At 54.3% G+C, this 23,792-nt stretch overlaps 2 protein-coding genes across 3 annotated transcripts in view; both read right to left on the minus strand.

The window, feature by feature from the left end:
- Positions 1 to 17,183, minus strand: part of LOC134161691 (E3 ubiquitin-protein ligase RBBP6-like) — a 150,199-nt gene extending 133,016 nt beyond the window's left edge. Inside the window, exon 1 of the mRNA XM_062614766.1 lies at positions 17,179 to 17,183. The gene's annotated coding sequence lies outside the window, so the exon portion shown is untranslated. The remainder of the gene's footprint in view (positions 1 to 17,178) is intronic.
- Positions 1 to 23,792, minus strand: part of PRKCB (protein kinase C beta) — a 104,745-nt gene that overhangs the window by 62,273 nt on the left and 18,680 nt on the right. For both annotated transcript variants that reach the window (XM_062614762.1, XM_062614761.1), the window contains exon 3: positions 2,541 to 2,623. In XM_062614762.1, the coding sequence (XP_062470746.1) occupies positions 2,541 to 2,623 (83 nt within the window). The remainder of the gene's footprint in view (positions 1 to 2,540; positions 2,624 to 23,792) is intronic.

Genomic DNA, 23,792 nt, shown 5'->3' on the forward strand with positions numbered 1-23,792 from the left:
TGAACAGTGAAAAGAGCAGCTACAAAAGGGCCATTTCTGCTCCTTGCTTTAACTCCCAAGCATCTGTGTTCCTCTACTTATCTTTAGAAAGCATCAGAAATGAATCAGTTCACGCCAGCCTGGTGGCTTTTACCCGTCTGCTCCATGAGCCACGGTAGCAACCCTCACCCAGCGATAAGAGCAAGCAATAGAGAACCTGGTTAAAGGCCTTTCTCGTGCCCTGGTATCAAGTGGTCCCTCTTAAAATGTGACAACTTAATTTAGACCTTTCTCAAGCCAGGCAAAGTCTGTCCACAGTAACCCATCACCAGCGGCACAGCCACAGGGCAGGAGGCGTGTGTAGAATCCCAGCCTGGCTTGTGTTGAAGGGACCTTAAAGCTCCTCCAGCTCCAAGCCCTGCCATGGGCAGGGACCCCTTCCACTGGAGCAGCTTGCTCCAAGCCCCTGTGTCCAACCTGGCCTTGAGCACTGCCAGGGATGGGGCAGCCACAGCTTCTCTGGGCACCCTGTGCCAGCGCCTCAGCACCCTCACAGGGAAGAGCTTCTGCCTAAGAGCTCAGCTGTCTCCCCTCGGGCAGGTTAAAGCCATAGGAAAGCTGCTGGCCCAGGATCAAAGGGCTGTGCTGGGGGAAGGACCCGGCTGTCCAATGGCTCCTCACTGCTCCTGGCTTGCTCTAGATTGGAATTGCATTGCATTCACTTGAGCCAGAGCTGCGCAGAACCAGGCAAAGCACAACGCCGGTACCTGCTGCTGCTCCACCAGCTGCTGCCCAAGTGATGATGATGATCAAGGCTGGCGGGCAGGCTGCCCAGTGCTCCAGAGGTGGCATCTGGATCCCAGCCCTCCCTGCTCTCCTGCTGCCAAACCTCATTTTCCTTGAGCAAGGTTAAGTGGCTCCAGCATTCCCACCTCCCGCTGCCGTGGTCGCCTTCGCTGGCACCTTCCTGCTGCTTCTGCATCACCCCAGGGCAGGTTCACACTCTGCCACCCCACAGGCACCCACATCATCCTGCAGCACCCACCCTGCTCCCGGGGCTGCTGCAGCAGCAAGGGGCCACTTCCAGCCATGGAGCTGGTGGCCTTTTGCCCGCTGCCATCACCTCCTCTGGGTACCACGGCCCAGGCAGGGATGGGAGCCAGGGCTCAGCTCAGACACCAGCTCCTTCTCCCCCGCCATAAGCGGCTGCCCCCAGCTCTGACCCCCCCTCCCCAAAACCCCCATTTGTCACCACCCCTGCGACTGACACCGTGCGTTAGCCTCAGCTAAACAACCCTCACTGCCTGTTGCACCGCCTGCTCCCACTGCTGCTATTTTGAAGGGTGAGAGTTGCGGAGCGCTGCCGTTTCCCCAATTCGCTCCCTTCCCTCCCAGCAGTTCCCCAAATTAGCCAGTTTCCACGGGAAAACACACAAACTGCCAGACAGACCCGAGAGGCGCTGGCAGCGGAGCCGCAGGCAGCAATGCTGCTCCAGCAATCCCACTCGCAGCCCGGGGATGCTCCGGGAAATTAAGGCCTTGTGAAATCCGGGATGGGGATTGACTTAGTGGGAATTCGGGTGGTTTTCTGGTCTTTTAAAGCACAGCAATGCTGTTTTCCAATAGGCACACCTAAACCGGGGCTTCCCGGGAAACCTGCTGTCCTTGACGGTGCTGCCCGGTCTGGGCTGTGCTTTCTGGGGGAGTCGGAGCAAACGCAGCAACACCGATGATGCAAATCACAGGCATGAAATGTGCCTGTGGGCTGTGTTTCCCCCCTTGGGAAGAACAAACGTATGGATAGGTTGAGTTAAGCCTGCAAGATGAGACGGAACAGACTGAAAACCTGCGCCTGCTTTTAGTGAGGAGACCCCTGCAGTGAGGAGGAGGTAATGCTGAACCATGGGGCAGTGCAGGACCGACGTGGCAATAGTGATGTGGGGCAGTGATGCCTTCAGAGTAAGGGATGAGCTGAGGAGGAATGAGCTCAGGCACACTGCCCAGGCTGCCTCCAGTCTAGCAGCACTGTGAGCATCTTAAATGACAGCTAATGCTTTCAGGTGTTTCACTTGTGGCGAAAGGAATCGATCAGGACTGAACCAGACCCTGCCAGAGAGTCGCCTTCAGCCCAGGGCACATCAGCCAAAGCCTTAAGGCAGCTTTTTAGCCCTTACTGCTTCATTCATCTTAATTAAGCCCAAACCTAAAACCTCAGCTCAGGTGGCAGAACCTGGAAATGTCATTTTACCAATAGGGAAACTGAGGCTGTGACTCGAGGGACAAAAGGGAGCTGCAGACTCAACCCCAAACGGAAACGTCTCTGCATTCCCACACATTCTCCCTGCTCCCAGAGCAAGTTATTGGATGACTTGAAAGCGTTTTAAGTGTCTCAGAATCTCAGAGCCCCCACAACTGTGAATAACAATGAAACAGAGATGCCCGTGAAATAACAGCACAGAACTGCCATTGCCAAGAACACGGTCTCCAAATCGCTGTGAAACACCATGGTCCACAAAACACCATGTTGTGCCTTCACCCAGGGCACTGGAGCAGGTACTTACATCCGAGGCAGGGCCTTTATCAGCACCAGGGCAGGAGAAGGTGACGAACTCATGGCACCGCTTGTGCACAACGAAGCAGCAAACTGCAAAGAGAAGACAGCGACAGTGTCAGTCACACGTTAAGGGATTGGCACCACGACAACCCAGAGCTTAGGAAAACAAAGAGCTCTTATGTCTGACTTAGGATAGTCAAGACTTTAAAGCTGTGGCAGGTTTTTAAACCCTATTGAGCATCACCAGCTGGACCCACTGAACATCACCAGCTGGACCCACTGAACATCACCAGCTGGACCCACTGAACATCACCAGCTGGACCAGGCACTTCAGCAAAGGCAGAGGCAAAGTGCTGAGCAGAGGAGGGCTGGGAGCCCTTCTATTCACTTGGAGCTCGCTGTCATCCATAGCGCACGCTCCGAGGTCACCCCGGGTATGAAGAGAGGGAGAATCTGGCATTTGTGGGGATCGGAGCTGAAAGTGCATGTGTCCAAAAATGGAACGGTGTACCGATGGAACAGGTGGGCATCTCCCTCCCACAGCCCTGCTTTGCTTCAGCAGCTCCGCAGCCTCCCTCTGCCAGACCAGCAGACACACGTCTCCCTCTCCTCAACGCACGCAGTCGATGACAGTCACCCTTCTGGGAACGTTAATCCCAACAGGCTGCTACCCAGACTTTCAAGCCTAAGTATCCAGAACTAAATCCACATCCCTTCAACCACCGAACCCTCACTGCACACACTAATCTGACACTGCCAGCCCTGGTTTTGCAATCAAAGCACTCTACTTAAAGGCTAATTTCTTCCCTAAATGCAAAATAAGCATCTTATTTTCAGCAAAGCTGCAGAGGGGCTTTGGACCAGGGCCTGTAGGGGCAGGCCAAGGGGAACGGCTTTAACCTGCCAGAGGGGAGACTGAGCTGAGCTCTTAGGCAGAAGCTCTTCCCTGTGAGGGTGCTGAGGCGCTGGCACAGGGTGCCCAGAGCAGCTCAGCTCCAAGGGCTGACACCATACACAAGGGGAGCAAAGGGGATAAGAGAGCAAAGTAAAGATGTGCAAAGACTGCCTCTGTCTGGGGAAACCTGGGCAGCAAACTCAGCTCTGTCGCAGGGCTCTCTTACTTGCCACATCCCTTTCCCAAGAGCCGTGGTTATGCTAAAGGAAACAGTGATGAGAAGATCAGATAAGCACATAACCCAGGCTGAGCAGCGCAGGCTTCAGCTGCGCCGTTATCAGACTTCTAAGGAACAAGAAAAAGGCAAGTGACGTTGGCTATTGAACTCACAATCCCCTTATCGTGCCCTGCTACCTCCAGCTTTAAACTCCTTTTCCATTTTTCGTTGTGAAAAGAACAAACCCAGGAGCTTTCAGAGGCACAAGAGCTGCCAAGAACCCTCTCCTTGCAGGGCCTCTCATTTGCCTTTCCAGCAAATAAACAGCTTCTTGAAAACATTGCTCACCATTGCTGTCATTGGATACAGAGACAGAGGCATCTGGGAAGCAGGAAGGAAGAAATTAGAACTCTATTAGCAAAGATTTGTCCTGAAGTGTGGGGATAAACTCAATAAAGCTCCGCAGCACGCTGGGCGCAGGCGCTGCCGGGAGCTGGTTCCGGCATCCAGGCTGCAAGAGCTTCCCAGCGGAGCTGGAAGGATTCCACTTCAGAGCAAGAAATACAGAGCTCTTGGGCTGAACTTCCTAGTGCCATTCCTCTATGCCAGGGCTCGGAGCAAGCTGCTCTAATGGAAAGAGTCCCTGCCCATGGCAGGGGGTTGGAACTGGATGAGCTTTAAGGTCCCTTCCAACTCAAACCATTCCCTCATTCTATGATATTCAGTTGCCACAAAGATGACTTACAGGGACTTGCTTCTCATTTGCCTATATGAGCTGCAATACAATGTTTTGAACATTTAAGGGCTTCTTGACCTAAAGCACTGAGAAAAACCCTTGAGAAAAACCATAAAGCAATTGCCAAGGCGATCACAGATGCTGCCGAGCAGAAAAACCTCATCAAAACGTGCTCATGGAGTATGAACATTGCAGAGCACACGTCTGGCTGCACCTTGACATGGGGGGACCTCCTGGGGCAGCGAGGGCTGCGGGTGTAGCGCAGCAGAGGCAGAACAGCCATTAACACTGGCTGCTGCCAGCCAGGCCAGTGAGTTAAAGCTTTATCCAGCAGCGTGTGGCCGGGAGCGTGTTCGGAACAGCACCGCAAATCACTGCAGCGGACAAAGCTGCTGCAAAGTCCTCGGCAATGGCAGGAGGGAGAAATCCAGCCCTTGGCTGCTCTGCATGGCAGTATTGCTGCAAGAATTCCCCTGCTTCCTAAGGGCTTTTGTCACTGCAGACCCACGCTGTCGGGCAGGATGAGCTGCACGCTGACCTTGGCCATGGCTCCCCTCCAGCACTGCCTGCCCCGGGGTTTCTGTGGGTGTCCCTGATGCAAGGCAAGGTCTTGCCCCCATGCTGGCAACCAACATTTGGTCTAGTGAGGTCAACAGCACAGAGCAAATCAAACCACCGTCAAAGTGAACCATCAGAGAGGACAGACCCTGCCATTATCCAGTGTGCAGTTAGGGAAGAGCAGGCACCTCCAGCATCATGACCTCCAGCCACCTTAAACGTACATCACCTTAGCATGGGGAAGAGATGTTGGGAACATCCAACACCGTGCACCCAGGGAGCTGCACAGGGCTCTGGCACATAATATTATAGCATGGAAGCTGCTCAACACACAGGAGCCAGCGCAAGTGTCTGCGTCAGTAAGGCACTGGGCAGAGCCACTAATCAGGAATTTCCTTGCAGCCGCTGCAGCTTGTCCCATGGCACAGCCAGTCCTGCAGGAATGGAGAACCCCCTCGTCCCTTCAACACTCCCAGCAGAAACCTCTTTGAGGAAGGGAGCAGGAAAAGGCACTGCAGGGTGACAGGACCAGCATTTATGCCCATCAGGGCTTGCTTGGGCAGCACAGGCAGAGGGATGCGCTGCCCAACTCTGCTTCTCAGGGGCTGTGAAGGAGCGTGGTCCCCCTCTTCCTGCCCACCCTGTGCAGGGAGCAGCCCCAGCCATGAGGCCAATGCCCACCCCTGTGAGGGGCTCCCATGACTGATAGCCCAGGGAGGAGCAGAGCAGAGCAGCCCTGCCCACGCTGATGAGCATCACAGGTATCACTGCCTTTGTGTCCCCAGGTCTGGTCACAGCAAACAGCACCCATTTGCTGTGCCCCTACACATCCCCTTCCTTCACCAGCAGAGTGTTTTCTCCTGTTTACAAGATGTAAACAGCTGGAAGAGTTTCCCCACCACGCTCACCTCACATGCTCCGTCTCCGTTCTGATGCCTTCCCAAAAGCAGACAGTTGGGCAGTTTGCCCAAAGAGACAACGATGCTGAAAGGCTTGCTCTTAGAATACAAAATCCTTCCCAGGGCAGCAGTTCCTGCCCAGGAAAAGCCCTTTAGCAAAGCTTTAAGCTCCTTACACTGGCAGCAGAATACCCAGGGAGGCAGCCCAACAGGAGCACAGGTATCCCCAGGAAGATGAAAGCCCAGAGGGTGTCAGGGTTTGTGTTTTATTTGCAAGCTCCAAGTGCCTGAGACTGCTGAGTGCATCCTGGACAGCAGCAGGACCCAAGCACTGGAGCTGTATCTCTGTGCTGTTACTGCCAGGACACACTGCTCAGAGCAGGTCTTTTGGGGTATTTTGGGGTCCCATTTTTCCACTTTAACCTTGCTCTGGATCAGGTTTTGGGGATGCAAGAAGCATATTCGAGTGGGAAAACGGCCTTGCTGTTGCTATGGACCCACTGCAAGGTGCTGGGAGACTGTGAAGGGTCATAGATGCTGGAGGCAAAGCAGCAGCATGGTTTCACCCATGGGACCACATCTCCACACAGCCCAGGAGAGCCCCAGAGCTGCCTCCAACAGCCCTGACAGGAGCCCTTGGCCACCAGCACAGGGCCCTGGCACCGGCCCACAGCCCAGGGCTCACCAATGCCAGGAGAGCAGAGACCTGCGAGGTGCTGGCAGGCAGAGCCAGGCTGGCTGGAGATGCTAAATCATTTCCTGACCCCTGCACACTATCGGCTTGGAGCTGCCCCATGGGATCCGATTAGCCTCATCTCCCACATGGAACATTGTTAGCTGGCAGGAAGGTATCCAGCCCCCCTCAAGCCCAGACGCTGTGACAGATGACTTCCTGCAGGAATGAACCCTGCCTAGCAACTCCGTGCTACATAAAGCGGAGTTGCCTTTTATTTGATCTCCATTTGTTGCTCTAATTTCATTGCGTGAACTCCCTGCCCTGGCGTGCTGCAGAAAGGGCTAATCCGTTTTCCCCGAGTCCCTCACAAAATGAGTTATTCAGGGAAGTCACCTCCCATGCCTCCCTCCAGCGCATCCCTTCCCAGAACACACGTTCCTTAGGAAGGGAAGCCCTCTGCCCGCCTCCACTGGGCAAGGGAGAGGGCTGGAGGCACCCAGACCAGTCTCAGATATGTTGAATAAAGCAGACAGATGGAGAGTTAACAGAGACAGAAGAAGGTTCAAGCTGGATCCATCGCTAAAGCAAACCCAGGAAGGAGCTCAAACCTCCCCGGAGAGCTGACAGAGCCGTGCTTTGGCAGATGGTTCCAACAGCACAAAGCTCAAAGATTATTTCGAGCGTATCGCAGTGCGTGGCTGCTCCCTTACAACCTGTGGAAGCTCTCATTCGGGTAACATTTCCCTGCCTCAAGAGCTCGAGATGCAGGAAGCAGCTTTGGAATGAGCATTGCCAAAACTGGAGAGAAAACGCGATTAAAAAAGGCTTTTTAAAGGAGCTTTGTGGCGCTCCACCTACGCCGGGCAAACCCACGGGGTCGGACGCATGGGCCTGGCTTTGCCCCGCTGCTGCACCGAAATGCACCGCAGCCAGCACTTGCCCACAGTTTTCCATTCCCACGTTACAAAATGAGCCTTGCTACATCAAGCAGAGCCAGCGGAGCGTGGTAATCACAAAATAAGGGGAAAGAAGGCTTCCAGGAGGGGAAGTCCTGAATTTCTGACGGCGCTTTGCAGCTTCTAATCACTGAGAGCACACAGATTGAAGCCGAGCTAAAATTTATGCTATTTGGATTTAATCCCCAGCTTTGGATGAAAGCTTTCCGGAGTTCTTACAACACAACAAAGATCTTCAGCTCCTCATCAGACTTGAGCGGTTTCCCATTATCAGCTCCGGGGAGACGCAGCGATTGTGCCCTGGGAGTTTGGGGCAGTGGTTTTCCGCTATGGAAACCCACCAGGAACAGCTCCAGGGACTGAGGAGTGGAAAGATAGTAAATAAAAGGATAGCCTGAGCCACCCAAGTTCCCTTCCGCGAGGTCTCAGCAGCCTCATTGCTCACGAAGGCTCCGATTCCCCGAACAGCGACAAAGACTTTCAATCCAAGGGAGCAAGTCTTATTCAGACCAGTTAATGCTGCAGGAACGGTACAAAGAAACCTTCATTACAGATATGAAGAAGCCCAGCCCTGCAAATCAGTACTGAGAAAACTGTCACTCAGTGCCAGGGAGATAGAGCTGCATTTCCTGGTATTTCTGCTGTAAAGCAGCAGGATATAGTTTTTTAAAGCTATACAATCTTCCAGCCATTATAAAACCAACTGGCTCTGTCCATTCCGCTCTCCAGCACACCCCATCAATGGCTCCCGAGGCAGGGACCACATAAGACCCTTTAACACAAGCAGGACTTGCACCCATCATTCCTCATCCCAGGCTGGCTGCTGGAAAGGGATGCAGCATGGACAGAGGATCTGGACCTGCCATCCCTTCCCCAGGAGCCCCTTGCCTGATGCCATTCCCTGTTTTCACAGGGAGAGGAGGATGTTCCTGCTCATCCCGGCCCCCGAGGCCCTTCCCCAGCGCTGCGGGAAAGACTGAGCCTTCCATGCGAGCAGCTCAGTGACAGGGATTAGGTGCCTGAAGAGGAGGAATCCTCTGTGCAAATCCCTGCTGGGGAAAAGGCAGGCTGAAACATCCTGATTTATTCAGGCTCCTTGTCTGCCCCAACACCCGGTACCAGCTCAAGGCTTTTTGATCGCATCTCCCACTTACTCTGCAGGCGGTGTTCTCAGGTCTCCAAGAATCACAGAAGGGTTTGGGTTGAAGGGACCTTAAAGCTCCTCCAGCTCCAACCCCTGCCACGGGCAGGGACCCCTTCCACTAGAGCAGCTTGCTCCAAGCCCCTGTGTCCAACCTGGCCTTGAACACTGCCAGGGATGGGGCAGCCACAGCTTCTCTGGGCACCCTGTGCCAGCGCCTCAGCACCCTCATGGGGAAGAGCTTCTGCCTGAGAGCTCATCTCAGTCTCCCCTCTGGCAGGTTAAAGCCATTCCCCTTGGCCTGTCCCTACAGGCCCTTGTCCAAAGCCCCTCTCCAGGTTTCCTGGAGCCCCTTTGGGTATTAAAGAAAACCCAACTCCCTTGCTCATCTACTGCCTGCTCTTTGGGAGGGGAAAAGGGCCAACACCAGCTTTGTGAAGAGACCAAGGATGCTGCAGTAAGAGCCACTCTCCAGGACTCATGTCCCAGTGCTGGTGATGCTGACCCGCACCCACCCCAGGGCTGCAGCTATTTCCAGAGACACAAAGGCATTAATTTTGCATTAGAGCCTGATCCCGGCTCGGGGAGCAGTTAAATACTTCATCAGCTCCCTCCCAGCCCCGCCGAGCAGACTCACTTGCACGTTGAATAATTCAGCCCCGCGCACGCTCCCGGCCGGCGCGGCACAGGAGGAGGCAGCCGCGGCGCTGCCAGATGTGCCGCAGGGACCAGCTGTGCCAGCAGCAGCTTGGTGAAGCCCCCAGCACTTCGGCAATGGCATCAAGCAGAAGGATGTGCCACAAACCCCAGTGCTGAGCAAAAGGCCGGCTGTGCCAGCCTGGCTGTACCCTGCCCCCAGTTCCTACGGGAGTTGCACGAGTTTAGGGACAATCCAGGCACGTTCCTGCGTTAGTGATGCCCGAGATAGGGAGGAAAATGCATTCTGGTGCCAAGGGGTTTCCTGGGCAGGATCTGGACTGCTCCTTGCTCCGGGTAATTTGGAAGGCTCCTGCAGATGCCATCATCTCCTCTCCTGCAGCTTACAGATGACTGAGCCTCAGCTTCTGCTGTCTCCACGCTCCGGTGCTCATCCGCATTTCCATGGCATCTCCCACCCATGGCTCAGCATGGCAGCACCCACCTCATCTCCAAGAGCAGGCTGGCTCGGATGCAGCTGCCGAGCCCTTCCGCACCTCCGGCAGATGGGAATCTGCTGCCCATGCCTCTGCTCACACTGCTGCAGCAGGCAGGACACCCAAGGGAGCTCTCAATGCATCCAGCAACAGCATCACTACCTTCATTCCTCCACATACCCACATGCTATCAGTTATCTGTGCCCCTTCCTCATAACCCTGTCATGGTCTATACACTATTCGAGCTCCTCCACTTTCTCGTGGTGTTTCCCATGCTCAAGGGCCACATGAACTCAGCGCACCCCAATTTTGCCCCAACCCTCAGCCATAGCACCCACATTTGCTGAGGGGCTTGGGGCAAGGACTCTAGTGGAAGGTGCCCCCGTCCATGGAAGGGGCTGGAACTGGATGAGCTTTAAGGTTCCTTCCAGCCCAAACCAGTCTGGGATTCTATGATCCATTAAAAGCACAAGCAATGTTTCTGGGCACTGATTTCCCCACATTATTTAAGGACTTAAGAAAACACAAAGAACACAAAACCACAAAGACAACACAGCCTTGCAGAACTGTACAAGGACACCTTGCTGTTTCCTTTGCAACTGGAGGGCTGAGAGACCCTATAGGAGGTGTAGGGTCAAATGGTCTCCTGCTCCAGCAGAGCTCCCTCCCTGCTCCATCCAACATCCCTCCAACACCAGGGAACATCCCTCCAGCACCAGGCAGTGTTCGGGCGCCAGAGCTGGGGGTAGCAGTGACATCTGTGGTTTCCCAAGGTAAGACCCTGCCAACAGAAATCAAGCGAATGCAGTGCCTGCCATGCAGGAGGAGCCCACAGGAGTTGTGCTGAAGAGCAGGGGCAGGATGGTTGCTCTGCTGTTCACTTCCAACAGAGACATCCTTAATAGTCCTTTCTTTTCTGAAAGGGTCACGTACTTTGAGCCCAGCCACGCACTTGTAGAGGGATTTGTGTACGTAAGAAGAAAACATTGAAGAAAGTCTGCAGTTCTATATAGAATACCAGTAATGAACTGACAACACCCTCTGCATGACAATGAATGTATTGTAGCCATGCGGGATGAGGAACATCAATCATCCCTGGCAATGCAATGGGTGTGGGTGGGGAAGGGGATGGTGATAGCGTTAGAGCTGGGATCAGGGAAAGATCTTCCTTCTCCCACTGCATGTGCCAGAGAAACACCTCGAGTCACATCCAGGCTGCAGGGATGGGGATGCTCGGAAGCGCTGCTCCGGGAAGCACACTGCTGCTGACCCGGCTTGTGCAGCTCTTTCTGGCATAGGGCTCACTGAATGGGGCAGAGGGTCCCTCCACCCAGGGCATGGCTCAAGTCCAGCTCCTGCTTCCTCTTCCATGTACTTTGGGCTGATAAAGCTGCTTGGAGCAGTGAGCAGAGCACCCCAGCCGCTTCATCCCAGCATCCAGAGGCACCCCATGGGAGCTGCTCCATCCTCCCAGCCCCCATGCAGGCAGGGATGGTGCTGCAGGTACACAGCCAAGTCCCACCACAAGCACGCTATTGAGAGACCAACAAAAGCCCCAGCAGAACATCTTGCCTGCAGGAGCCTGTACAGAGAGGCTGTTTGCAGTGAGCAGAGCTGCACGCCCAGCACCAGGATGGAGGCAGCCACGTGGACCACGCACGGTGCAGGCACCACGCTGATCCACTCCTGCTCTCCAAGCATCCTGGGATGTAGCTGGGGCCAGCAGAGGAGTTCAAAGCAAGGGGAACGAAGCCATCAATGTGTTTCCCTACATGAGGCACAGACACCTTTCTTCTCTGCTCCTTTTTCCTGTGCCAGGTGCTGTTGCAGAGACCCACGCACAAAACTGCACCAGCCGGGAAGCTGCCCACACACCGGCCCTGAATGAACGGGAGGGAAACATGCCATTCCCTACCTAATCTCTCATTATAGCCAGGTGACACGCTGCAGCAGCACTAACAGGTAATTTTGCAAGTTGGAATTTATTTCTTTCCATGTTAACATCTCCTCTAACCTGCTTCTTAAAGGCCCAAATCACGATGCTGCACACAGAGGACTTCATCACGGCCTCGGGGGTGAGCCCGTGCTGAGCTGGAGCAGGATGGTTGCACCTCCTGGACCATGGGGGCAAGCAGGGATGCTGATGGGAATGGCAGGCATTAGAGGAGGAGCACCCAGACACTGGCTGAGGGTAGGAAGATGAGAGGCTTCTCAAGATGCAGGACCAATGGACCAACTCAGTTTCTACCTTATACAAACAGGGACAGGCAGCATCGAGGAAACTGCTGCATCCACCTCAGAGCCTGGTCCCTCTCCAAGGGGAGATGAGTCCCTAGGGACAGCCTGGGGGACAGCCCAGTGCCTGCAGCCAGCTCTGCTCAGAAACACCCACCCAACAGCTCCAGATGCAGCCCAACCCCACAGAACACCCTCAGCATCTCCACCAGCGAGCGATGTCAGAAGCACTCTGTGATTAATCCAGGCCCCGAGGGACCAGATTAAAGAGTCTTGGCAATTAGTTCTGGATTTCTTCGGAAGGCGCTGGAAGGCAGTGGAAAGCTGCTGCAGCCCCTGGAGGATGAGCACCAGCTCCTCTCGGAACCTGCCTCGCCTGCACCAGTTACACAACCCACCGCTGCCATGTGCTCCCTTACCGACGCTCTCAGCGCAGGGATGGAAAGGAGGCTTGGAAAAACCCCAAAGCCCTGCACACGACAAGAGAGGAGATCATTAAAACCCTGGCAGACCTACTTCAACTCCGGTGACCTGGTAATTTAAGATTGTAATTGAAACTCGGGGCCAGCCTCTTGAGAGCAGGCAGAGATACGGCAGATATCCCAGCGGGATCCATCCTGCCCAGAGAACAAGTCAGCCACTGGGAGGGGGCAGTCGGGGTGCAGGTAACCCATCATCATCCCAGTTGCTGCATCGCAGAGCCCTGGAAGATGGCTGCTCGCCCGCTTTGAAGGCGACGCGTTCGTAACGGTGTATTAATCCTATTTAGGGAAGATAAAAAGCCAGTCCCCAAAGCGCTAATAATGTAACTGAGTTAAAGCTGAGTTTTGTCACTTATCTCCAAGACAGAGAGGGGAATTTCATCCCATTTCCTTCCTCACATCCCCGCCGCCTTCAATTCTCCTATCTGAACCGTCTTGTTTCCAAAGGCAGAGTCCAGCGTAGCCATTAAATAGCAGTGCTCAGATAAACACCACCTTCACCTCCAGCCAGCAAGGAGGCTCTGAGGGCGCCAGGCTGGGGAAGGATCTTTCAGCCTTCAAACAGTTGCTGGTGCATGTATCCTGACCCCACGTACCACCGACACGCTTCCGTGTCCCATCACCCTGCCCCAATTCCAGCTCACCCTGAAGCCCAAGTGCTGGCACTGCTCAGCAGAGTGGGTATCAGCTCCTCTGCACCATCACAACCTTTGTGGCATCAAGGGAAAAGCCACTCCATCCTCTGTCCCCGCTGCCTGCCCTTTCCACAGCGCTGGCTCTGTGTCTGCCCCACCAGCGTTCCAAGATGCTCACCCCAGCAGCACCTGCCACGCTTGCCAGACACAACCAAGGCAACCCCAGTGATGCTTTCCCAAATGGGATTGGAAGTTAATGGCAGAAACAAGGCAGCTTCTCAAAAGGTGTCATTCAAACACCTTCAAACAGAGGAGCCTCTGGGGAGGAACCGGGTGTCACCGGTACACAGAGGGGTCAGGAGGTGCTTGTAGTGGCTGCAAGGAGACCTGGGCTCTCTTCTCTGGGCTCCCATTGGGACCTCAGCAGGGTCTGCAAGGGCCCTGTGAGGGCAATGGGATCTGCACAAATCCACTGTGGTTAGTTTCATCTGCCTAAAAGAGCTGGTGTCACGTAAGCCTCAGTGATGCACCACAAGCCATGGGTGAGCAACCCTACAGGCAGCTCCAGCCTGGGAACAGGGACACTTAGCTAAGGGAAGAGGATGAAGGAGCCTTTTCTACACATGGCAAGCATCAAACCAGCTTCCTGTATAAACCATGGAGCTTGTGTAGATTCAGAGCATCTCAGGATGATGGGACCAGGGTCAGCCTCATGCCTATGATGACACATGAGCATCTGACCCATAACCATACTGTCAGTGGTGTCCCCACATCAACTGCCCCAAGGCCCCTCAGTGGCTTGGGGTGCAGAAGTGCTCCAAACAGACCATGTCTTCCTCCTGAACCTGCAGCACGCTGAAACCCATAGATGGAATCAAAGCAGGATGAGGATTTCACAGCGCTCATGAGCCTCTGGCCAAGAGCCGTCATAATCCTGATATCAACATTAATTTTCCATGGCACTGGAGATCCAGGGACAGACTGAGCCGTGTTTTGTTCCTGAACACTATGGCAAGAGGAATTTATGCTGAGCACACAGTGCAAGATAAAGCACTCGTTTCCTTTAGAGGCTCTATTTTGGGTACAGAGCTGAGCCTCTGCATGGGTGAGAAACTTCTCAAGCACCCTTGGCCAGAAGCATCACTTCTGCCTTCCCAAGCACCTTCAGGTTATCTCCAGACACTCATAACCAGGTGAACCCAGGCTGGAGCTCGAAACTGGCCCCAAAATGTGAAGAACTGAAGGTCTTTCACCAAGGCAACATCAAGAGCAGCATCAACACGAACACGGAGCTCCTGCCAAGTCTGGGAGGCACTTGTCTACTGCTAAAACCAGCATGGTCTATAATCGTGTTCGCTCTATTCCTAAAAAACAGCCTTGAAATAAATCAGACTAATCCCAGTTTGGGGAGATGCGTGAAGTAAATCCATTCAGAACAAGAGAAGGGGCTTCATTCCTCGCATCACTGAAGGAGCTCTTTTCCCTGCATTCATCGCACGCACCATGCAGCATCCACACCCCACATGTTCCCAGCACTGTAACCGCACTGGAGCTGCCGCACAGTCCCTTTGCTTTCCAGGAAGGGCACAAAATAATCGCCGTGCATACAGCAGCAACACTCATTTGTGGGTTTGGACTGATAGGAAGAGTGATGACTTCCCTGCGCTGCCTCCGGCTTCATCCGGGCAGGCTGCACCTTGGGAGCTTGTTCTCTATACTCCAAGTGATGTCTGAAGGGTTCCTTGAACCCCCAGGAACAGCAAGCACCAGATCAATTTGAGTACAGCTGAAAGCAGCAGTTATCCAGGGTCTTTGCAAGGTGAAGCTTCCTACATGGGATTTATTAAGTGCTGTAACTGTGTCGTGCGATTGTGCCACCGGCCTGGGTTTCCTGCAGCGAAACGCTGCTGTGTCTGTGCTCTGCTGCCTTCCCCAGATAACCCAGTGCTCACCAGCACCAGCCCAGCATTGCAGAGGGCAGGAACCCTCCACCCTGACAGTGCTTTGAACACAGGCACAAACAGCACAGACATTAACATCCCTCCCATGCATGCCACCCATCAGAAGGCAAATGGGAGGGTTCAAGACAACCTCAAGACACTTCTCAGTTTCCCTCTGGCCTTTCTCCCCTGCAGAGTGCTGCGTGTGATGTTCTGCCCCAGCTCTGCAAGCCACAGCCCAAGGATCAGACCCAGAGCGTCCTTCAGCCCTTCCACTTCCACCTGGTCAACGGGCAGGTCTCCCAAACTCATCCAGCACGTTTTGGAGCCTGCAAGCCCATGAGAGAGCCACAGGCCCTGAGGTGCAGCAGGAGATGAAGCTCCATCCCTGCTCCTGTGTGGTGGGAAGCCAGAGAACACTCCGGTGTGGCAGGCCATAGGCAGGCAGGCTCCTGGAGCCCCTGGGATGTGGGACCGCGCTGCTGCCCCTGCACCCAGCCAGAGAGCAGCCGCTGGACTTTATCTTGGTATTGCAACCACTTCCTCCTGCATCACACCAGCAGAACACGGGCTCAGCTGCAACGGCTCTGAAGCAGGGTAGAGGTTGCCTTTAGTGTTTGATTCTGTCACGAGAAGAGCATGGGTCCCAAACCCTCCCCTGGGGTTCAGGGGAGGGACTGGGGTCTGTGGTCCAAGCACAGCAGCAGGCACCAGCTCTGCATGGCCAAGCCTTCAGCAGCATCACAGAGGCCAGGAGGAGGGTCCAAGGGGCTGAGCAGGGCTCAGCAGCCACTCCCTGCAAGCAACAACCTCAACAAGAAGTCGCTCTGCATCCATCAAGTCTATTTTAAAACAGGGAGAACAAAAATAACCAAGTCCTGCTTGGTCCTCACTGTCTCTGCTTTAAGATCACTGCTAACATAGGCAGGAGGAACAAATGCCCCAGGAAGCCGCAGGCAGTGGCAGGACATCCTGTGATAGCTGGGATGCCTTCCATCAGCAGCTCCCACCGAGGTGCCTCCCAAACAGCCACCAGCAGCTATTTCCCCTCACTGCAACATCTTCATCTAGGCAAATAAATGCTGCTCAATCAGCAATTGCCCCATTAAGGCTAACAAGGAAGCCAGTAGCTACTGCACCTTCTTCAGCAAGCAAAAGCCGCACAAGGCACTGAGAGGACACAGCAAGGGAAGAGCAAAACCTGAGTTTGTTGTCACCCCAGCAGACACTGCTTATGCCATAGAACCACAGAATCACGGGATGGTTTGGGTTGAAGGGACCTTAAAGATCATCCAGCTCCAACCCCTGCCATGGGCTGGGGCACCTTCCACTGGAGCAGCTTGCTCCAAGCCCCTGTGTCCAACGTGGCCTTGAGCACTGCCAGGGATGGGACAACCGCAGCTTCTTTTCAAGCCTGTTCAGTCCTAAACTCCACAGGGGAATTTTGGGAAGTCTCGCAGGCTTCCTGCTCCCTGTGCTGCAGATGGGAATGTGCTGATAAGAAAGCCAGCCACTTCCTCTGCAGAAAACAGCGTTAGTGAACAGAGGGTGAGAGCAGAGCAGCTCCAGCAGCACACAGTGCTGGGATGAAAAGGAAGGATGCTCAGCCCTGATTCCTGCTGCAACTTCACCTCTCCTCAGTCCTGTTTGTTCTGCCAACGTAGCAGAGCCCAGCCAAGACTCAGGGACACTGGATTAATGCTGATTATGGATCCTTGGGGATTTGCCCACAGCAAGTCACCAAGCACTGGACCCTGCCTGGCTGCTACAGAGCAACAGGAGGGGCATGAAGCCAGCTCTCACACGAGGCAGGATGCTCACCATGGCGTTGAGCGCTTTCCCGGCTCACCTTGGCTGCAGCCAAGGAGATGGATGCTCACTTCCCCAGAAAGGCTTGCCAGCAGCACCACAAGCCTCAGGATCCCCCTGTGCTGACCCCAAGACAAGGGCTGCCACTCTCCAGCCCCCACCTGGCACAGCCGCCCTGCTGCAGGAGGGATGCAGATCGCACTTTTCCCTCCCTTGAAAACAGGCCATTATCTCACGGCAGTTTGTAGCACTGTGTGTTATTACACTGCAACAGTACAGCCTTTAAGACCTTCAAAGGGCTGCAGCTGGCAAGATCTCTAGTGTACTTGGCACTGCTTTTGATGCTCTACAGATAAGGTATTAAAATAACATCTCCAACATGCAGATGCTCTGTGTCTGCTCGCTCGCCTCTCTCCAGCCAGAGCTGCTCAGAGCAAGGTTTTATTGACGCTGCAAGACAGGCGATGCACAGCGCAGCACGGGCTGGAGGAGTCACCTTGCTGTGGGAGGCAGCTCTGTCCTGGGGATCTGTGTGGCCCTGACCCAGGTTTTCCCAAGGGAAGCTCTGGGGTTCGGCACTGGGTAGGATGAAGGCAGAAGCCTGTTCAACACAATGGCCATGGAGAGCTGATGGCTGAGGGGCACCGGCACTCACGTTAAGGGAAGTCTCGAAACACATTTTGGGGCAGGAAGAAATAACCTGCTTAGTGCTTAACTTTGCTTTAAAGCTACTGCTGTTTAGGTGAATCTTGCTCTGGTATGCTCAGCTCCTGCTTCACTCACTGAACTTCAAGCCATGAACTAAGTTGGGCAGCCATCCTGTACAGCTCCATGCCACTGCTCTGGATTAAAGCATCACCCAGGCTGCCAGCCTGAGGAAAGGAAAAGAGAAGAGCCGTTTCATTTACATGGAGCTCTGCAAAGAGCTCTCTTGGCTCCCTCTCCACACCATGTCCCTGCTGGCCAATGCAACTTTATTAATGTTTACGATGTGGCCTCCTTTTTAATGCTGCTCTGGCCCAGGGAAAGAAAGAATCCATTTGCATTTTTAATGGCATTTGGATAAGCAATTTGAGCCTGGCCTCCATCCCCCTCAGCCAAAGCCTGTGGAGTGTCAGCCCGAGGTTCCTGGCTTCTGGACGTCCAGGTACCTTACAGAGCATCCTCCTCACTGGTGGGGATCACTGTATGCCGAGCCTGCACTGCTGCAGCTGGCACGGCATCCCCTCCACGCTCAGCACAATAAATGTGGGCCATCACCAGTAGCCCACAGGCAGCTTTCCATTCAGTTTATTTTAATAAAGCAATAGAGGGAAACGCGCCATACATAAGATACTAAATGGCACAATAAAAACCTTTAAGCTCGCCTGAAATCTCTCCCAGCTGTGATGTAGTACTTCACAGACATGAAATAGGGCAGATTTCACAAGCACTGCGCCGAGTTCTGCCTGTGCAGCTCCAGTTCCCACTGGCTTCTCCTGCTCTCCCTCTGCCACAGAGGGTACAGAGAGCACCCTCTGTGCAAGCCCTAAGGAGCTGCCTGCAGAGCTGGGGGAAGAACAGAAGCTTCCAGTAGCTCTTTGGAAGTGGCAACAGCCGCTCACGCAGCAGCCCCCAGCCCGTGCCCACCTTTGCCAGCCTGACAGACACCCCAGCTGCTCCATTGGCTGTAACACGGCTGCTGCAGCATCCCTCAGCGTGGTCTGGGGATGAAAACCTCGTCTTCGGCAGAGGGAGGTGCTCACCTGCGCCATGCTACAGAGCCAGGCTGGTCAAATCCTACCCCTCCATGCAACCTCCCTTGGGCATCTGAAATTCCCCCTTCTCCTTGCAAGAGTGCAGCATCCCCCGCATTGAGCCACCTCAGACATCCTGCAATGGCTCCCAGCCCCTGTAGAACCCAGGGGAATCATGGATGCCCCCAAAACTGCTTCGTGCAGCAGCTTCTTGCATAGCCCTGCATGGAGATGAATGCTCCTCAGAACCTAAAGGCTGCCCAGAACTGTCAGTGCTGAACCAGGAGGCACATACACGAAGCCCCATCACTGGTCAGGCTTGGAGCTGGTGGGCAGAGACCCACCTTGAGGGGGTTATGTGGAGGGAGCTGCTGCCCATGGCCCTGCAGCAAGCTCCTCATTGCTGAAGGATGCTCCCCCACCGTTCTGCCTTCAAAGCTCCCTGCAAAGCCACCCAAAAGCCGTTGCAAACACAAATCTGTGTCTGTCCAAAGTGTTTGGGATGAGAAAACCCCTAAAAAGGGTGCTTTCCCATCCAGATTTCATTTGAACCTCCCCCCATTTCATGCTGCCTTCCAGTCTCCCCCTGATACCTGCACCATGGTGGACCACCTGCAGGGTCCCCCCAGCCCACTCTGCTCCCCGGCATGCTATGGGCTGGGCTGGAGGAGCACTGACAGCCCTGGGATGGGAATGACATCCCCTGCCACATCAACCACAGCTCAGATCCAGCCTCATGTGAGACTGGCAGCTGCCTGGGGGCGGTTTTCCATTCCTGAACGCGCGGCACCCGCTCCTCAGCACGGGATTAGTAATAAATATTTGGAAAGATTAGTTATTCCATATAAACAGCCACAACCTATTGCAGAGGCTGGCTCAGAGCCTGCTCCTTGCTCAAAGCTCTCCGAGGGTCCATGGTGCTGCTCCGAGCCCTGCCATTGCTGGGAGCGGCCCGCTCCACACCACACACCCCAGCACCCAGAGAGGATGCTGCAAGGGAGGCCAGATACAGGACTCCCTCATCCCTGACTTCTGGTTCCTCACTTTGGGTCTCCAAGCTGTGAGCAGCCTCCCCAGAGCATTACCAGAGCATCTCCTCTCGAAGCATTACCAGAGCATGGCACGAGTGCACACCTCTCCCAGCTCTGTTTTCCTAGCCCCCCCTTTGCCATGGGAGTCTTGAAACATGGGAAACCCCAGGCTCATCCTGCTTTCCTCCTTTGTCTCCTGCCTGCTCCCATCCCCAAGCACCAAGCAAGCCTGTCAAACCTGCAGGAGACCCTCGAGACCCCCACTGCAGCTCTTTAAGTGATAACAAATACAGTCCCTCTGTAAATCACTGCAAACACACAGGCTGCTCACCCTGGGATTGATGGAGACGGGAGCTACACAAGCAGCAGGTTCAGCCCAGGACACAAACCCATTTGCCAGCCACCCCCAGGAAAGCACTTCTCTGCCCTTCAGATTCCAGGAACATCAAACACACACCCACAAAAAGGTGTTTTCCCAAAAAAATCATCTGGTTTACACCCTGCCAGGATCCTAATTCACTGGAAACGTGCTTCCCAAGCAGAGCACATCCACACAGCTGAATCTCCTTCCACACTGCATGTTCTCCTGCCTTACATCATCCTTGCTCCTTTAGCAGCTCCAGGACCTTCCTCCCTTCTGTCACCACTGGGGCACTGCTGCTGGGCCGTGGCCCAGCATGACACTTGCCTGCCTGTGTCAGCTCTATTCCAACTCTGGAGCCATTAATCACAGTTACATTATAATTCTGTTTCATTATAACGTTACGTGGATGGCAAAGGCTGAACCCAGCATATTCACATTGCTAATGGAATTAATCCCTCTCCTCCTGCAGCCCCGAGCAACCAGGCAAGCGGGACCCTTGTGCAAGCATCGGCTCATTCCAGGCTCCCAACTCCAACCTGCAGACAGGTCCCCTCATGGCCATGTTCACAGCAAGACACTGAGGAGCTGCCCAGCACCTATTTAAGAGCCCTCCAACCCTGCAGTGAACAGCCTTTAGAGAGCTACAGACTTACAGAGCCAGCCAGGAGCACCCAAAAGTGAAAAGGAGACTGTTAAAAGCACGCTTTGCCCATGCTAAACCCCATTACTCCTTAAGCAAGCTCCTGAAGCCCCTCTAGTGAGACAGGAACATTGTGGGCAACGCTTGTTCAAACCCCCGAGCGTTACAAACCAGCTCGAGTTTGGCTCATTGCCTCCATCCTGCAAATTACAGGCTTGTGAAGGCCTCCCCTCCCGTACCTGCCTCCAGCACCTTACAAAGACATCCCCACCTCTCACTGCATTAAAGAGAAAACACCCCAGCTATCAATAGATGCAGTATTAGAAGCCAAAATACCCTCCCTCTATGGCAACCTGAAAGGTCTTAATTATCCAGGCAGGTGGCAGAGGGAGCAGCCCCGGGGCACACGGAGCTGCCGAACTTGGCTTTTGATAGTGGGTATTGAGGAGCAGACAAAAACACTCTCATTGAATCCCTCGGGAGCTGAGGCAGCTCTTTCATTAGCCAGAGACATTGCTGAGGTCCCCGCACAACCTGAGAGACTATTGTGTTCACAACTCAAAATCCATCCCACTGTCTTAACTAGGAGGGAGCAGAGAGCAAAGGAACTGAATCGGGTTTCCAACCCGTTCCCGTAGCAACGGCAGCAGAAGCCAGGTTTGCCGCATGCAGATTCCTGCTCCGGATGGAACAGCCCTCCCCATGGAGCAGCCCAGGATGGGCTGTGAGCATTCGCCTTGGGAATTATCAACTCCCCAGTGCATTCCTGAGCAGCCCCATGAGATGGGGCTTGAGGGTGCTGAGGCGCTGGCACAGGGTGCCCAGAGAAGCTGTGGCTGCCCCATCCCTGGCAGTGTTCAAGGGCAGGTTGGACACAGGGGCTTGGAGCAAGCTGCTCCAGTGGAAGGTGTCCCTGCCTGTGGCAGGGGTTGGAGCTGGAGGAGCTTTAAGGTCCCTTCAACCCAAACCAGGCTGGGATCCTATGATAAAGATCAGAAAAAAAACCAATCTTCAGCAGAATCAGCCTGAAAGCAACTTTCAAGTCAAACTTGTGACTCTCAAGCAGAAAAAGCTCCTTCTTAATCCAAAAGTCATCATGAGAATGAAATGCAACCCTTGAATCTCACCACTCCTCTTTAGAGATTCATTTTTCAACCAGCTCTACACCGACAGTGACCCAACGTCATCGCACAGCGATGCCGAGAACAACAACAAACATGTTCCCAACGCACTCTTTCCAAGCCTGACACACAAATCAGTGATTCTGGCTCATTTCTGTCGCAGTCTTGTGGAGCAGACCTCGTAAAACCACCCAGAAGCTTCTAACAGAGTTAAGACTGAAGAGCTTGGCTGTCCCCATACAAGAGCCGAGCGCTGTATGTGTTTACAGCGGCATCCATATGGCACAGGGGAGTTACGTGCATCAGAAGCCAGGCTGCTGTACGTGCAACGAGGGCATGAGCTCGCCATACATTCAGCTCACACTTCTCAACTGTGGTCACAGGAGTCCCACCTCCACACAGCAACAGAGCAAGAGCTGCACCAGCACCAAACTGGGTCTTGGGCACACCAAAGTGAGCCGTGTGCCACCATCACACTGGAGCCGCCGGCATAGGAAGCGCCGAGCATCGCCAGCAAGCTGATGTCCAAGGACTCAGTTTTCCTTCCCGCAGCACCCCTGTTTCTTGCAAATGTTTTCCATGCAATCACGGACAGAGCTCATTGAAGAAGATTCACATTTGGTGCCATAAAGGTTTGGGCACGTTTGGTTGAGAAGAGGCAGGAGCACAGCTCTGCAAAGACACCGCAGAGGCACCGCCTCACCATCCACCTTCAGCTGCCAGAGAAACCTTCGCCTTGAGGATCCACTTTAGCAGCTTCAGGATTCCAGCTTAAAACAAAAGCAAGTGCCAGTGAGCCCCTGGAATGGGAAAGGCAGGAAAGATGCAATGGATTTTAAGAGCTACAGGCAGGGCAGCAGATGTTGAAAGGACTGACCCAGCTCCTGCATGCAACAGGATCGCATTCATACCGGATAGAAGCGTTCCATCTGCAACAGGGCTTGTGCACAGCAAGAGATGTGCCCATGGAAAGCCCTCACCCCATCTCACCCATCCCTGGGACCTGAAGCCTCAGCTGAATCCCCAGGTTTGCCCGCCCCTGCTACACGGCTTCATTGCAGGGCAGCCCTGAACCATCACTGCAGTGAGATCCAGGTTCCCATCTCCAAGCCCAACCTCAGGACTGCAGTACAAGAGGCTTTCTGCAAGCACAGCCCATGCAGAGCAAGGGAGCTGTTCCTGCACATCCCAACACCTTCAGCCAGAAAAGCCTCCTGCAAATCCCATTACCAGTTTCTAGCAGCAAGTCTGGAACAAGGATTTCTTTAAGCAAAAGGAAACGACTGAAGAGCCAGCAGTAGCCAAAGCTGCCCCCTTCATGGGGCTGCAGCAGAAACTTCCCCTCAGGGCAGCGTTTTGACCTCCCTTGCCTAAGAAGGGCCCATCACAAACCAGTCCTGCTCAGCTGACATGCAGCTCTAGAAATGAACTGCTCTCACCGAGCATGGGCAGTTCTCTCATCCTCAGCACTCCAAACTTCAGCGGCTATATCAGCTTTTCACTTGAGACAAACCCAGCTCAGGCTCCCACATGGGTGATCCGATGCAGGACCCAGTCCTGCTCCTACACCATCCCCATCCCACCACCCATCAGCTTCAATGGGAACAGCCCCGAGCACTTCTCACCCCCGCTCAGGAGGCTTCACTCCAGCCCTTGCATCCTCCACCTTCTCAAGAGGTGCATGGACCATTCTCACGTCAAAGGAAAGACAGACCAAGTCAAAACAGAGGAGATGCCTTTCAAATTGACCGACTGCGGGGAGGGTGCTGGTGCTGCTGACAGAACCAGGCAGTGTCCCCAGGGACGCCGCTCAAGACAGCTTTTTGCCTGAGTACAGAAGTGGGAGAGCAATTAGGAAGAACAGCAATGAGCTTCTCCCCCCTCCAGCCTTCCCACTCATGAACACCTTCCATCGTGCCGCAGTGCCAGGGAATGGCTCCCACCTCACTGGGGCCCCCCAGCACCTCCACACCAACCCCTGCGTGGGGGATTTGCCCCTTTAAGCACCACAAGAGGTGACAGTCAAAGCCATAATGAGGTTGTAGAGGGGCTGGG

This window comes from Pezoporus occidentalis, unplaced genomic scaffold, assembly GCF_034315485.1.
Source record: "Pezoporus occidentalis ecotype Australia unplaced genomic scaffold, CSIRO_AGI_Poc_V1 ctg178, whole genome shotgun sequence".
NCBI classification, from domain to species: domain Eukaryota; kingdom Metazoa; phylum Chordata; class Aves; order Psittaciformes; family Psittacidae; genus Pezoporus; species Pezoporus occidentalis.